At 42.2% G+C, this 17,680-nt stretch overlaps 1 protein-coding gene across 1 annotated transcript in view; it reads right to left on the minus strand.

The window, feature by feature from the left end:
- Nucleotides 1-17,680, minus strand: part of LOC132381433 (cation channel sperm-associated auxiliary subunit gamma-like) — a 164,041-nt gene that overhangs the window by 83,646 nt on the left and 62,715 nt on the right. Inside the window, exon 11 of the mRNA XM_059950839.1 lies at nucleotides 1,572-1,733. Coding sequence (XP_059806822.1) covers nucleotides 1,572-1,733 — 162 coding nt within the window. The remainder of the gene's footprint in view (nucleotides 1-1,571; nucleotides 1,734-17,680) is intronic.

The following is a 17,680-nucleotide window of genomic DNA, read 5'->3' on the forward strand; positions in this document are numbered from 1 at the left end:
ATCTACAGCACATTACAGGTTGTGCTGACCATGTAGCCTACTCTAGAGACTGCCTAGAATTTCCCTAGCGCATAGCCTTCTATTCTTTTAAGTGAATACATCTTGACCACATGGCAAAATATAAGAAAAACTCTGAGCCGTAACATTTTCTAGTCCAAACACTACAACATCAAACTACAGTGAAAAACAGAAAGCATTGAACTGTTGGCACTGGAAAATAATTTTTTTTAAAATTGAAGATGCCAGAAATCTGAAATAAAAACTCAGCAACACACGTAGACAAAAGGCTGGAAGAACTCATCAGGCCAGACAGCATTTATGGAAAAGAGTAAATGGTTGACGTTTTGGGCTGAGACCCTTCATCGAGACCTGATCCCAGCAACTGTGGAAAGAAAAATAGTTAATGCTTCAGGTGCAGGGCATTTTTATCAGAAGTGGGAAAGAGAGAAGGGGCAAGGGTGGGTAGAATAAAGGGAATATATCCAGATTAAGAGCGTTAACAGGTACCAGACAAAGTACAGTTAGAAACACATCATGTGTCTTTGATAGTGTAGTGTATTATCAATGAAAACATGGGACCAGATTTTTTTACTAATAAATGAAAAATAACCCAAACTGATTATAGGCAGAAAGTTCTCACAGAAAGAAAAAGAGAGTTGCTTACAGTTGTAGAATTTGATATTGAGTTCTGAGATCAGAAACGTGTTGAAGACAAAGAAGAGGGTTTTATCTCAAGCTTGCATTGGGCCTCACTGTAACCATGTAGGAAACCACAGACAGTAAGCTCCGAATAAGAGTGCTATAAAGTGGCAGGAAACTGGAAGTTCAGAATTGATGTTCCAGAGGAAACACAGTTTCTCTACACAGAGATCACCCAGTCTGTGTTTGGTTTCTTCAGAGTAGGGGTGACTAGATTGTGAATATCAAATACTGTGCATGAGATTGAGGAAGTGCCAGAGAATCACCACTTCATCTGGAAGTTCAGATCCTTGGATAGTGGAAAAGGAAGAACTGAAAGGATAGGTGGTGCATCTCCACAGATGCATAGGGAAGTACCATAAAACCATAAGATATAAGAGAAAAATTAGACCATTTGATCCATTGTCAGCTCCGTCATTCCATCATGGCTGATTTATTATCCCTCTGAACCCCATTCTCTTGACTTCTCCCCATTTATTTTGACACCCTGATTGATCAAGAACCTATCATTCTCTGTTTTAATTATACCCAAATGGCTTAGCCTCTACAGCTGTCCGTGGTAAATGAATTTCCACAGATTCACTACACTCTGGCTAAAGGAATTGCTCCTCAACTCTGTTCTAAAGGGATGGCTTTGTATTTTGAAGCTGTGCCCTCTGACCTGAGACTCCTCCACTATAGGAGACATTCCCGCCATATTCACTTTACCTGGGCCTGTCAACATGCAAAAGGTTTCAATGACATCCCTCCTTACTCTTCTAACCTCTGGCGAATACAGGCCTAGAGTCATCAAGGGGAGACGGGAAGAGATTCAATTGTTACCAGGTTAATAAAGCTCCACAAATAATGTCAAAGAAAATCATCACACTTGCCTCTTTTAACTTCTTTTGTCTGTCATAGAAGACAGTTAATGTTGTCTCATTTTTGTACTGTAAATTTTTGCCTCTTATATTCTGCATTGCCACAAAAGTATTCCAAGGTTTTGAAGGGCGGATGCAAGTTAGCACCGAATAGCCATCTCTCCCACACCAGAGCTAAATAAAAATATGCATTCAAGATAGTTGAATTGTCAATATACATGGTTCCACAAAAACATTTAACTGTAAAATTTGTCACTCTTATGCAACATAATCAATCATTTTCTCCTTTCTAGGTTGTTTGTTGTGGAGGGTTTTCATGAGGAGAGGAAGCATACTCTGAATTGATTAACCACTTTAAAATGCATTAGATAATTGATTCGCAGTAGGTTTTAGGTTTATTGAAAAACTTGCATAGTCCAGTGGCATTGAAAGTGCTGAAATACACTCTGCAGCCACTTTATTAGGTACATCCGCTCATTATTACAAATATCTAATCAGCCACTCATGTAGCAGCAACTCAATACATTAAAGCATACAGACACGGTCAAGAGCTTTAGTTGCTGTTCAGACCAAACATCAGAATGAAGGAGGATTGTCACCGAAGTGACTTTGACCATTGAATGATTGCTGGTGCCAGATGGGGTATTTGAAAAACTACTGACCCCTTGGGATTTTCACATGCAACAGCCTTTAGACTTTATAGAGAATGCTGTGAAAAAAAAGACATCCAGTGAGCTGCAGTTCTATGGGCAAAAGCACACTGTTAATGAGCAAGGTCAGAGGAGAATGGCCAGACTGGGTTCAAGCTGACAGGAAGGCAACAGTAGCTCAAATAGGAGAGCATCCCTGAATGCACAACACTTGACATGGATTGGCTATGGCAGCAGGAAACCACAACAGGTTCTATTCCTATACATAATATAGTAGATTTTCCTCTTGCAACCATTTGGTCAGGAGCGTACAGCAGAAGATTTCACTGGTGCATCAGACACAAGGCATTCTTTATTACCGGGTGCGCCTTGTGTAAGCAAATGCCTTTCTTTCACATATTGTGGAGCATGCCAAGTCTGGGGCCAGGGCATCACAGAGCAGGGGTTCCCCAGATGGAGCTAGGTCAAGGAGAGGTCCAATGGGGGGGTTGTTCGATAAAGGGTATTTGGCCAAAGTAGCTCGGTCAGGAATTGAGTTCCAATCGTGGGTCTCTTATTCAGGGTAACGTTTCACTTTTGACTGAAACTTGGCTAACCAGACATACAAAAAAACTTTAACACTCTAAGATTTATTTTGCCTTTTTTATTCACACATCCTAGAACTGAAAGCTTCATAGTGTAAGCAGGAGAAATGGCAGTGAGGACTGCCTGCCTTTTGATCACTGATGGGACCCCTCTGCTGCCAGAAAAGGAGACTATGTGGTGGCTCACCAGGTCCAGCGGGTAGGCCTCTGCATTCGAATGGTGTCTGTCTCACTTTCTCTTTTGGTGATATCGGAGGATGATACCGAGGTTCTGCGCTTATGGATGAGACTATGGACTTGTTCCAGTCTTACGGTTTTTATATTCTGTGTTTTAGTTTGTTCTTTCTCATTGTTTTTTGTGCAGGAGAGAGGGATTGGGGGGTTTCTGTTGCATTTTGTGCAAGGGGAGCAGGAGTTTGGGGGGGTTAATGTTCTTGTCGTGTTTTGTACGGGGGGGAATGGGGTTTGAGACTCTGATGATAGTGTTGCCATTTTTTTGTGAGTGGCGGGATGAATTTGCCATTTCTCTTTGAATGACATCCATGGTTTTCTTTATTTCATGGCTATTTGGAGAAGACGAATCTTTAGAGTTGTGTACTGCATACATTCCTCGATAATAAATGAACCTTTGAAAATGAGACCATCAATTAATTTTATATTGGCAGTTGACAAACGAGACTGATGAGCACAGAGAAGGGATTTGAATATGGCAAGACAGAAGGCACATTGTAAAATGAACCCAGGAAGGAAGAAAGAAGAGCAGAAATGCTGGCCATGCAAGAGGATAGGATATTTTTTATACTTCCAGCTACACAAAGGAGCAAGTCAGGTAGAAAAATGTTGATAGTTACAGATATTTCTGCAGATCTCTATTCAGAATTACAATTGTTGCTGCAGCAGTTAGCAGATATCAATCTATCTTTTTCTGTGAAGTGAAACACTGGTGCTTGTTCAACCCACCGTAGCTCTGATCTTTGAAGGCGCTGTAATACATTGTAATGGTGCTGAAACAGGTGGCTGCAAGAGTCTCCTGAACATCACTGTCGTCAGTCAGGTTCCCTGTCTGATGCTGCTCTGTGACAGATTCATCACAAGCTACTTTTCTAATGAAAACAAGTTTTTACAGCTGCAGGCTTCTCGCTTTCTCGTTATGCCTTTGGCGGTCATCACTCAAAAGGGACAGAGCACAACATATATAGCACTGATCATTACAATGTAAGAGCAAAAGTAGACCATCCGGCCTATCAAGTCTGGTTCACTATTCAATCAGAGCTGATGTTTTTTCTCAATAGACAATAGTCAATAGGTGCAGAAGTAGACCATTCGGCCCTTTGAGCCTGCACCACCATTTTGAGATCAATTTCTCCTGCCTTCTTTCTAGAACCTTTAATCACCTTACCAATCAAAAACCCGTTAATTTCTGCTTTAAATACACCCAATGACTTTGCCTACATAAGCCCTGTTGACAATAAATTCCACAAATTCACCACCTTCTGGCAGAAGAAATTCCCATTTATCTGTTTTAAAGAGATGTGCCTTTATTCTGAGGGTCTGCCCCCTGATAATAGGCTGTCCTACTTCTCAGACCATTAGTCATAGGAGCAGGATTAGGCCACTCAGCCCATCGAATCTACTCTGCTGTCACACCATGGCTGATCCCGGATGCCTCTCAACCCCCTACACCTGCCTTCTCGCCATATCCTTTGACGCCCTGACTAATCTGGAATGATCAACTTCCACTTTAAATATACTCACGGACATATCCTCCACTGCAGTCTATTGCAGAGAATTCCACAGATTTACTACTCTCTGACAAAACAGCTTCCTCCTTATCTCTGTTCTAAAGGGCCATCCATCAATTTTGAGGCTGTGCCCTCTAGTTCTGGATACCCCCACCATAGGAAACATCCTCACCACATCCACCCTATCTAGTTCTTTCAACATTTGTTAGATTTCAATGAGATCACCCTGCATTCTTCTAAATTCCAGTGAGTACAGGCCTAAAGGTGCTAAACGCTCCTCATATGTTAACCCCTTCATTCCTGGAATCACCTTCATGAACCTCCTCAGGATTTTCTCCAATGGCAGCACATCCTTTCTGAGATATAGAGCCCAAAACTGTTGACAATACTCTAAGTGCAGCCTGACTAGTGACTTATAAAGGCTCAGCATTATCACCTTGCTTTTATATTCTATTCCCATCATTGCATTTGCCTTCTTTACCCCTGACTCAACCTGTAAATTAACCTTCTGGGAGTCTTATACGAGGACTCCCAAGTCCCTCTGCACCTCTGATGGTTGAATCTTCTCCCCATTTAGATAATTGTCCACATTATTGTTCCTTTTACCAAAATGCATTATCATACATTTCCCAACAGTATATTCCATATTCCAGCTGCCACATTTTTGCCCATTCTACCAATTTGTCTAAGTCCTGCTGCAATTGCATTGCTTCCTCATCACTACCTACCCCTCCACCTATCTTTGTATCATCCACAAACTTTGCCACAAAGCCAGCAATTCCATTATCTAAATCATTGACAAACAATGTGAAAAGCAATGGTTCCAATACCGACCCCTGAGGAACACCACGAGTCACTGACAACCAACCAGATAAGGTCCCTTTTATTCCCACTCACTAACTCCTGCCTGTCAGCCATTCTGCTATCCATGCCAGTATCTTTCCTGCAACGCTATAGGATTTTATCTTGTTAAGCAAGATGTGTGGCACCTTATCAAACGCCTTCTGGAAATTCAAGTAAATGATATCCACTGTGCTTCTTTTGTCCACCCTGCTTGTTACTTCTTTGAAGAATATCATCAGATTTGTCTGGTAAGATTTCCCTTTGCTGACTTTGACTTATTTTATCATTAGTCTCTAAGTACCCCAAAATCTTGTCCTTAATAGTAGACTCCAACACTTTCCCAACCACTGAGGTTGGGCTAACTGGCCTATAATTTCCTTTATTTTGCCTTCCTCCCTTCTTAAAGACATTATGGAGACATCCTCTCCACATCTACTTTAGGCAGGCCTCTTCGTGTCCATTAAGTTTCTGTGAGATCCCATCTCATCCTTCTAAACTCCATCAAGTACAGGCTCAGAAACATCAGATGCTCCTCAAGCATTAAGCCTTTCATTTCTGAGATCATTCCTATAAACCTCCCCGGAACCTCTCAGCAGGTCCTTCCTAAGATATGGAGTCCAAAAGTGCTCACAATATTCTAAATGCCGTCAGTCTATAAAGCTGATGGAGCTTTATATTCAAGTCTTCTCAAAATGAATGCTATCTTTACATATACCTTTTTTTTCCACTAACTTAACGTTAAGGGAATCCCGAACTAGGAATTCCAAGTGCCTTTGCACCTTTGATTTATGGATTTTCTCGCTGTTTAGAAAGTTGTCTACATTTTATTCTTCCTACTAAAGTGCATAACTCCACACTTCCCTACACTGTATTCCAACCTCCTTTTCTTTGCCTGGAACGATCCAAAACCAGGAGTCAGAGAGATAATGACCTTGGTTAGAGACAAAGCAGTCCATGCACATACATGCCATTCGTGGTTGCAGAACTTTGTCAATTTTAGTAACAACAAAGAATTTAGCTTGATTGCTGATGGAGCTGAAAGAAAATGATTTTGGGTGAAATGTTAGTGAAAGTTAGGCTATCTTTGAGTAAATAAGAACTGTTGTTTTTAGACTAGGGAAGTTGAAAGCCATACTAGGATGAATTTTGGTGTTAAACTATTGTTGATCCTTTTGGAGGTATATTCCAGTGTAAACAAAAATTCCACTGGAAAGTCAGGTGTCAGTACAGGGGTTAAAGCTGTTTTCAAATACACCGAACTGTGTTTATTCATAAATCATCTAAAATATTTTTAAAATGCAGATGCAGGAAGTCTGAAACAGAACTGAAAAATGTTGTAAACGCTTAGATTAGGAACATCTGGGGAACAAGAAAAGTTAAAGGTTTCAGGTACAAAACTTGGTGAAAGAATTTCCAAGCACCTGCTTCTCTTTACACAGCTTACAGCTACATCAGCTCTCCCCCTGCTTTTAATGTTCGAATTCAGAAAGAAGAACTTACTGGGAACCCATCAGAGTCATCATGCTGTTAAACACACATTCAACCCAGCTGGGACACAGCAGTGCTTACGCTAGGACACTGTATTTGAACATAATAAAGCCAACTCAAAATTAGCTTTGCATGCTAACTGGGGTCATAATCCGCCCAGTCTATGTGCTGCCAGAAACAGTTTGACACAGGCACTGAAATCATTATATCCCCTTACTTCAGAAGTGTGCTCCTCTATCTCAGACCCCTTATTCAAAATATTAAAAGGCAGGTAGCATCTCAAAAAGTGAGAAGTACTGATGCACCATCAATAACCCTCTGAGACGTGAAGCGAGATAAAGGCTTTTATTGGCTGGAAGAAGGAACAAGCAGCAATTGACCAGGGCTCAGGCTCCAATCGCCTTTATACCGGAGTCCGTGGGAGGAGCCACAGGAACAGTCAGCGGGGGGGCATGTCCTACTATATGTAGTTCACCACAAGTACAAAGTCCAATTTTCTGCATCAAAGTTTGTTGAATAAAAGAAAACAATATGTTGTAATTATTAATGTGTGTGTGGCAAGTGGTACATGGAAATTCAAGAGTTGCTTTTGAGTGGAGCTGGTCTTCAATTGGCTGAATCCAGGTTACTTGAACTCCTCCTGAATTTGTATCGGTAATTGTGTTATATTAATGAAATAGGCAGTAAAACAGAACAAGAGATTCTACAGATGCTAGAAAGCCAGACACACTAAACTGCTGGAGGAACTCAGCCGGTCAGGCAGCATCAATGATGAAAACACCACAATCAACAGCACATTGACAATGTCTCCCCGCACGGTGACGAGACACTTACAAGTAAATTGCCAAGCTCAACCCAACCGTCAACCATCCGAGGTATACATCTTCTGAATTGTTTCCGGGAACAAAGAGTCTGTTTTTTGCCCCCAAGATCCTTCACCAGGACAGGAAAGGAAGGAAAAAGAAAACACCAGCTCAGTGATATTCTACAGCACTCCTCCTCAATGGCCTGAGCAACAGAAGTGTTATCACTAGATGCTGATTTTTCACTCAGTCATATCATTTATGAGATCACTAGTTGCAGAAATAGAGCCACAAGTCACACCAGAAGGGGCAACTAGTCCAACGGCCGAATTTTCATGAACGTTAGCTTGCAATAAAACCAGCACAAAATGATTTAATCCAGAACGACATTGCCAGCATAACATGCACATAACTATACAACTGCTGCAATTGTCACAAACCAAAGGCCTGTTAAGGGGAAGGAATTAATTGTGTTTGCTGAACATTGTCTGCTTCTGTTGAGGTCAAATCCACAAAAGGCATCTTGTCCAGACGGCGTACCTGACTGACTTCTAAAGATCCGTGTGGACCAAATGGCTGAATTATTTCAGGACCTATTCAACCTCTCGTTTCTGTGATCTGAGGCTCCTATCTGCTTGAAAAATGTGGCTGTTGTACCATCACCTAAGAGGTGTGTGGTTACGTGCCTCAATAACTACTGCCCAGTCGCACTTACTTCAAATGAAGTTAGTTATGGCATGAATCAACCTCTGCCCCAGAGATGATCTGGATCCACTTCAATTAGCCTACAGCAGATGAAATTCCTCTGGCTCTTCACTCTACCCTGGACCATCTGGATAACAGGAACTTGTATGTCAGGCTGTTGTTCATCATCTTGGCACTCAGCACCATCATCCCAGTTCCTCGGATTACACATCACCGATGATCTCACCCGGCCGTGTGATTAAAAAAACACAACAGTGTCTCTTCCACCTCAGGTGACTGAAGAAATTCGACAGCCAAAACCTCAGGACCTTCTACAGTGGCACCATTGAGAGTGTCCTGACTGGCTGTATCACTGCCTGGTATGGGAACTGCACCAACCTTCAGCGCTAGGCACTGCAGAGAATGGTATCGACAGCCCAGCACATCTCTGGATGTGAACTTCCCTCCACTGAGGACATTTACAGCAGCAGGTGCAGAAAGAAGACCTGAAAGATCATTGGGGACACCAGGCACCCCAACCATAAACTGTTTCAGCTACTTCCGTCTGGTAAACGCCACCGCAGCATTAAAGTTAGGACCAATAGGTTATGGGACAGCTTCTTACTACAAGCCATTAAACTTTTAAATTCACAAGTCTGTACAATGCAACAGAGTCATAATGCAAACATTTTTACTCACTCATGTTGTGGGATGGATGTAAGATTTAAATAAATTCTAACTTCTAAATTCAAATCACAGGTGGCCTTCAGTCAGTTTACCGGACCAAGATAGTGGTTGAGTGTGCCGCAGCCTCTCTGTCAACGTCACCAAAACTAAAGAGCTGATTGTTGAGTCTGGAAGGGGACGGAGGGTGAGCATGCACCAGTCTACAGTGGCAGGTCAGCGGTGGAGAGAACCAACAGCTTTAAATTCCTGGCCACTAACCGATCCAGAGATGCATAGATGCAACCACAAGGCAGCATCTTTACATAAGAGATTAACAAGGTTCAGCTCGTTACTTAACACTCCAACAAACTTCTATAGACGCATTATTGAAAGTGTCCTGACTGGTTGCATCATGGTCTAGTATGGCAATTCAAATTGACAGAATGGACGAAGCTGCAAAGGTCACAGATTCTGCCCAGTTAATCATGGGCACAGCCCTCCCACCATCGGCAGTATCTACAGGAGGCGATGACTCAAAAAGGCAACATCCATCATCAAAAATCCTCACCATCTGGACCATGCCATTTGCTTGCAGATACACATTGTGTTAGTTGCAAGTGCGGAGAAAGAACTACAAAACTTAATTGATAAAGTTGTTGAAGAAAGTGCAAAAATGGGTCTATCTATCATTTGCAGAAAGACAGAATGTATGGTGAGTTCCAAAAAGGAGAGTCCTATCTGCAGGCTGAAAATAAACAGGGAAGACATAAAACAAGTACAGAACTTTTGCTACTTAGGAAGCTGGGTGACATCAGATGGCAGGTGCGACATGGACATCTAAAGAAGAATAGGGATGGCAAAAGACACCTTTATGAGAATGAAGAGTATACTGACCAACACTAAACTAGGCATGACATCCTACCTCAGAATACTGAAATGTTACTTTTGTCTAGTTATATTATATGAATCAGAATGTTGGACAATATCTAGTAACATGAGGGAACAAATTGAAGCAGCAAAGATGTGGTTTTTGAGGAGGATGCAAAGAATATCATGGATGAAATAATGAGGATGCCATGAACAGAGCAAGCACACAAAGAGAAATAATGTATGAGATCATGAAAAGGCAATGTAACTTCATCGCACATGTGATTAGGAAAGAGGAGTTAGAATGCACGGTAATTATGAGAAAGATTGAAGGGAAGAAAGCAAGAGAAAGGCAAAGACAAATGATGATGGAGACAGCAGTCAGAGAACTGGAAATGGATACCAATGTATTGATTCACTTGACCCGAAACAGGAGTGCTGTGGGCCATGGCAGTCAAAGCTCAAACAGGGCATGGCACCTGATGATGACGATGATGACAAGAGGCACAGAAGCCTGATGTCCTGGTTCAATAACACCAAGTTCAAGAGCAGCTATATCCATCTCAACTATTCAGTTCTTGAAACAACGGGCACGACCTTAATCACTAAATTTTAACAACCCTTTAACTACTTTGATCACTGAGCAGTACAATGGACTTTGTCTATTTTCGTTCTAATTGTAAACAAGAATCCGCAGATGCTGGAAATCCAAACAACACACACACAAATTGCCTGAGGAACTCAGCAGGTCAGGAAGGTCAGGACCGGAGAAAAAAGATGAGAAGTCAGAGTAAGGAGCTGGAGGGAAGAGGAGGAAGAAATACAATGTACTAGATGATAGGCGAAAATGCAAGAGAGGGATGGGTGAAGTAGAGAGCTGGGAAGTCAATTGGTGGAAGAGATAAAGCCCTGGAGAAGGGGGAATCTGACAGGAGAGGACAGAAGGCCACAGAAGAAAGGGAAAGGTGGGAGCAGCACCAGAGGGAAGTGATAAGCAGGTAAGGAGATAAGGTGAGAGAGGAAAATGGGAATGGGGAATGGTGAAAGACAGTTGGGGTGGGGGGAATTACTGGAAGTTCAAGAAATTGATGTTCTTGCCATCAGGTTGGTAGCTACACAGATGGAATATAATGGAATACATTATGTTCTTCCAACCTGAGCATGGACTCATCGTAGCAGTAGAGAAGGCCATAGACATGTTGGAATGGGAATGGAAAGTAGAATTAAAGTTAAAATTGTAGGCCACTGGGAGATCCTGCTTTGCTGGCAGATGGAGTATAAGTGCTCGGCGAAGCAGTCTACCAATATACGTCAGATCTCACTGATAAACAGTACGCCACACCAGAAGCACAGGACACAATAGAAGATCCCAGGTGACCTTGTGCATTTAACAATAAACCTGGCTTCATCTCCAAGGATTACACAAGGCAAAATCCTCACTTTACACTATAGAAAAAAAAACTTGTGTTGCTGTCTGCTTCTCTCTGCCAACAGAGGTCACATCTTCATTCTTCAAGTTAAGTAGAAATGTGGTGATCCCACTGACGTATTAGCATTATACAAGCAGCAAAATATTGCTCCCATCAAAGTCAAGTTTATTGTCATATAGAGGCAGAAGAAAGGATATTATAGGCCAGTTAACCTGACCTCAGTGGTCAGGAAGATGTTGGAGTCGATTGTTGAGGATAAGGTTTTGGAGTACTTGGAGGCACATGATAAAATAGGTCATAATCAGCATGGTTTCCTCAAGGAAATATCTTTTCTGACAAATCTGCTGAAATAACAAGCAGAATAGACAAAGGTGAATCAGTTGATGGTGTGTATTTTGATTTTCAGAGGCCTTTGACAAGGTGCCATACATGAGACTGCTTAACAAGGTACGAGCCCAGAGGACACAGCAAATGACAGAGGGTGTCATTTTAGAATGGAGATGAGGAGGAATTTCTTTAGCCAGAGAATGGTGAATCCGTGGAATCCATTGCCACGGGCGGCTGTGGAGGCCAAGTCAATGGGTATATTTAAAGGCAGCTGTTAATAGATTCTTAATTAGTCAGGGCATGAAGGGATATGGGGAGAAGGCAGGAGATTGGGGTTGAGAGGAAAATTGGATCAGCCATGATGAAGTGGCAAAGTAGACTCGATGGGCCAAATGGCCTAATTCTGCTCCTTTGTCTTATGGTCATATCTTCAGATGCAAAATTTACTTGCATCAGCATGACAGACACAGATTATACAAGCAGCATTTATAAAAAAATATAAATTGCTGCTGGAAGTTGTTTGGTATGTAGCAATAATGTGTAACTGTACATAAGACAATGGTGGGTACTGACTAATTGATTGCACTTCACCATGTTCAGAGCAGGGCAATTCTTTTCAATTTTTACTAGTGAATGGAAAGCTGCATCTCCATGTGTCATTCAAACCCACTTAAGCAAAACCTGCAGGCTTCTGCATGAATGAAAGTTTTCTCTGAGTCCTCAGTAAAGTACTACGCAAAATAAAACATCTTTTAATTTCAACAAGAATGAATCCTCTGAGTCCTCGATAAAGCCAAGCACAAAATAAAAACTGCAGGAAAATACAGTAAAGGCTAAAGTACAAGCGAGACAAACAGCTTCTGTTGTGTGAATTAAATCACCAAAGAAAATTCCTGGCAGATACAAAGCAGCTTCAGAACAGGGTACAGCGGGCATCATATGGAGATGCTTTCAGTGGAAAGGTCTGCTGGCCCAATGTGGGGCTCGATATTTATTTGCTAAACACAAAGGACAATACCATATTTACAAAGTATAAACAATGCTTTCTTTTGAAACTACATACAAACTTCACACCTCCTGATTCGTATCCATGCCACAGATGCCAGCATCATCTGGACTGGGATTCACAGATTTAAGGAACCCATTGTTCAAACCTGCACTTCAAATAAAATCCACAATGCATATTTACAGATAGAAGACTGGTAGCCAAAGCCATTTGCTAAATGTAAATGACCGAAATCCAAAAATCATTGACAACTTCGTTAAGAGCTAGTGCCTTGGAACAATTCCCTTTCATTAACTTTTTTCACTTAAGTTTCTACAATTTCATAATGTATTTCATAAATCCAATCTAAAGAAAAATTTCTGGTTCTGTAAAAGACACTTCTATCTCATAGTACAGATGCTTCTAACCTGTTTAATTTCAATAACCATGTGTCTTCAATTAAGAACTAAGTGTAAACACAAGAAAGTCTGCAAATACAGAAGAGTCCAAAGCAACAGACACAAAATGCTGGAGATCTCAGCAGGTCAGGCAGCATCAATGGGGAAAAAAAATAACCAGTCGACATTTCGGGCCTAGACCTTTCTTCAGGACTGAGAAGGATGGGGGAAGATGCAAGAATAAAGAAGATAGGGAGATGGGTGAAGCCAGGTGGGTGGGAAAGGTCAAGGGCTGGAGAAGAGGGAATTTAATAGGAGAAAAGGAAGGAGGAGGGAACCCAGGGGGAAGTAATTGGCAGGTGAGAAGGTCGGGGGAGTGGAGAATTAAGTGATTGTCTTGGATGTCATAGGCACCCAACGTATCGCAATACTTAAAACTGAACTCCTTTTGGGCTAATCACCTACTTCAAGTAAAGTCAAGTCGTTTTTTATTCTCATTTTGACTATAACTGCTGCTACAGTACACAGTAAAAACAAGACAACATTTTTCAGGACCATGGTGCTATATGAAACAATACAAAAACCACACTGAACTACGTAAAACAACACCAAAAAAAAAACTACACGAGACTAAAGACCTACCCAGGACTGCATAAAGTACACAAAACAGTGCAGGCATTACAATAAATAATAAACAAGACAATAGGCACAGTAGAGGGCAGTAAGTTGGTGTCAGTCCAGGCTCTGGGTATTGAGGAGTCTGATGGCTTGGAGGAAGAAACTGTTACATAGTCTGGTCGTGAGAGCCTGAATGCTTCGGTGCCTCTTCCCAGATGGCAGGAGGGAGAAGAGTTTGTATGAGGGGTGTCCTTCATAACGCTGTTTGCTTTGCGGATGCAGCGTGTAGTGTAAACGCCCGTAATGGCGGGAAGAGAGACCCCAGTGATCTTCTCAGCTGACCTCACTATCCGCTGCAGGGTCTTGCGATCCGAGATGGTGCACTTTCCAAACCAGGCAGTGATGTAGCTGCTCAGGATGCTCTCAATACAACCCCTGTAGAATGTGATGAGGATGGGAGATGGGAGATGGACCTTCCTTTGCCTTCGCAGAAAGTAGAGACGCTGCTGGGCTTTCTTTGCTGTGGAGCTGGTGTTGAGGGACCAGGTGAGATTCTTTGTCAGGTGAATACCAAGAAATTTGGTGCTCTTAACAATTTCTACCGAGGAGCCGTCGATGTTCAGAGGGGAGTGGACGCTCCATGCCCTCCTGAAGTCAACAACCATCTCTTTTGTTTTGTTCACATTCAGAGACAAGTTGTTGGGTCTGCACCAGTTAGATTCTAGATTAGTTCCTGAGGATTGAAGGGTGGCTAATGTAACCCCACTTTTTAAGAAAGGAGGGAGAGAAAAACCAGGGAATTATAGACTGGTTAGCTTGACATTGGTAGTGGGGAAAATGCTAGAGGCAGTTATCAAAAATGTGATAACAGCACATTTGGAAAGTGGTGAAATCATCGGACAAAGTCAGCATGGATTTGTGAAAGGAAAATCATGTCTGACGAATCTTATAGAATTTTTTGAAGATGTAACTAGTAGGGTGGATAGGGGACAGCCAGTGGATGTGGTATATTTGGATTTTCAAAAGGCTTTTGACAAGATCCCACACAGGAGATTAGTGTGCAAACTTAAGGCACACGGTATTGGGGGTATGGTATTGACGTGGATCGAGAATTGGTTGGCAGACAGGAAGCAAAGAGTGGGAGTAAACGGGACCTTTTCAGAATGGCAGGCAGTGACAAGTGTGGTACCACAAGGCTCAGTGCTGGGACCCCAGTTGTTTACAATATATATTAATGATTTAGACAAGGGAATTAAATGCAGCATCTCCAAGTTTGCGGATAACACGAAGCTGGGCAGCGGTGTTAGCTGTGAGGAGGATGCTAAGAGGATGCAGGGTGACTTGGATAGGTTAGGTGAGTGGGCAAATTCATGGCATATGCAACTTAATGTGGACAAATGTGAGGTTATCCACTTTGGTTGCAAGAACAGGAAAACAGATTATTATCTGAATGGTGGCTGATTAGGAAAAGGGGAGGTGCAACGAGACCTGGGTGTCATTGTACACCAGTCATTGAAGGTGGGCATGCAGGTACAGCAGGCAGTGAAAAAGGCAAATGGTATGTTGGCATTCATAGTAACAGGATTTGAGTACAGGAGCAGGGAGGTTCTACTGCAGTTGTACAAGGCCTTGGTGAGACCGCACCAAGAGTATTGTGTGCAATTTTGGTCCCCTAATCTGAGGAAAGACATTCTTGCCATAGAGGGAGTACAAAGAAGGTTCACCAGATTGACTCCTGGGATAGCAGGACTTTCATATGAAGAAAGACTGGATCGACTAGGCTTATACTCACTGGAATTTAGAAGATTGAGGGGGGACCTTATTGAAACGTATAAAATTCTAAAGGGATTGGGCAGGCTAGATGCAAGAAGATTGTTTCCGATGTTGGGGAAGTCCAGAACGAGGGGTCACAAGTTAAGGATAATGGGGAAGCCTTTTAGGACCGAGATGAGGAAAAACTTCTTCACACAGAGAGTGGTGAATCTGTGGAATTCTCTGCCACAGGAAACAGTTGAGGCTGGTTCATTGGCTATATTTAAGAGGAAGTTAGATATGGCCCTTGTGGCTAAAGGGATCAGGGGGTATGGAGAGAAAGCAGGTACAGGGTTCTGAGTTGGATGATCAGCCATGATCATACTGAATGGCGGTGCATGCTTGAAGGGCCAAATGGCCTACTCCTGCACCTATTTTCTATGTTTCTATGTTAGCCGCTGCACCTCCTCTCTGTATGCTGACTTGCTGTTCTTGCTGATGAGACCCACCACGGTCGTGTCATCGGCGAACCTGATGATGTGGTTCGAGCTGTGTGTTGCAGCACAGTCATAGGTCAACAGAGTGAACAGCAGTGCTCACTCAGCCCCATGCTCAGTGTGATGGTGTTGGAGATGCTGCTCCCAGTCAGGAAGTTTAGGATCCAGTTGCAGAGGGAGGTGTTCAGGCCCAGTAGGCTCAGCTTTCCAATCATTTTCTGAGGGATGATTGTGTTGAATGCTGAACTGAAGTCTATGAACATAAGCATCTCATAAACTGATTTTCAGTAAAGCTGTAAGAGAAATGTAGTTTGAACCTTTCTGGTTCCATCATTTCCACCACCTCTTTTACTCTATCTGTGTCTTCTTCATCTTTTTCAAATTTGCTCTATCCTCAGATGAAGTTGCATTGGGATTCCTATTTCTGGGTCCAGGTAATTTCAATAAGAATCCAACGACAGTCAGTCTTCTCTCTTAAATTAAAATCTGCACTAAAACTCGGTAAAATTAAAACCACACAACCATTGTTCCATTGAGTCATAAAGCACAGAAGTAAGCTCTTCAGGCCCATCTCATCAACACAAATCTACACGCACTAATTCTATGTGCCTATATCTCCCTATGGCTTTCCTATTCAAGTACCTGTCCACATGCCTTTTAAACATTGTATCTGCTTCTACTGTCCTTGGCCACTTGTTCTGGATAACCACCGTGCTCTGAAAAGGGTGCCTCGTAACCCCTTTAGATGCCCCCCCCTTCTTAAACCTATGCCTTCTAGATCTATACTTTGCTGCCCTGGGTAAAAGATTCTGGCACTCTATCTCATCTCTTCCCCTTATGGAAACCTCTATAAGGTCATCCCACATCCCTCTATATTCAAGTGAAAATAAATCAACCATTTAAATCTCTCCTTATAACAATAGCCTCTATTGAAGGCAGCACTGTGGAAATTTCTTCTGCTTTTTTCTCTATTGCTACCATATCCTCACTACAGTTGTGAAACCAGAATTGCATATAATTTTGCTTTGAAGTTGAGTAGTAACACGAGGGACCTCAATCCTTTATTTAGTATTACTGGCAAAGTCTTTATCAAAGGTTCAAAGGTTCACTTATTATCAAAGTATGTATGCAGTATACAACTCTGAGATTCGTCTTGTCCAGATAGCCACAAAACAAAGAAAACAATGGAGCTCATTCAAAGAAACTGAGATCTTATTTCAGAGGTGGGCAAGTTGTTGGAGAAGATCCTGAGAGACAGGAGGCAGTGAGCATTTGGAGAGATATAATCTGATTAGGTATAGTCAGTATGGCTTTGTCAAGGGCAGATCATGCCTTACGAACCTGATTGAGTTCTTTAAGGATGTAACATAACACATTGATGAAGGCTGAGCAGCGGATGTAGTGTATATAGATTTCATAGGGCATTTGATAAGGTTCCCCTGTGAGGCTCATTCAGAAAGTAATGAAGCATGGGATCCAAGGGGACCTTGCTTTGTAGACCCAGAATTGGCTTTCTCACAGAAGGCAAAGGATGGTTGTGGATGGTTCATATTCTGCATGGAGGACAGTGACTAGTGGCATTCTGCAGTAATCTGTTCTGGGAACCCCTCCTCTTTGTGATTTTTTTTTTATAAATGACCTGGATGAGGAAGTAGAAGGGTGTATTTGTAAGTTTCTTGATGATACAAAAGTTGGGAGTGTTGTGGGTAGTCTGGAGGTTACAGTGGGACATCGATAGAATGCAGAACTAGGCTGAGAAGTGGCAGATGGAATTCAACCCAGGTAAG

This window comes from Hypanus sabinus, chromosome 26, assembly GCF_030144855.1.
Source record: "Hypanus sabinus isolate sHypSab1 chromosome 26, sHypSab1.hap1, whole genome shotgun sequence".
In the NCBI taxonomy this organism is placed as follows: Eukaryota; Metazoa; Chordata; class Chondrichthyes; order Myliobatiformes; family Dasyatidae; genus Hypanus; species Hypanus sabinus.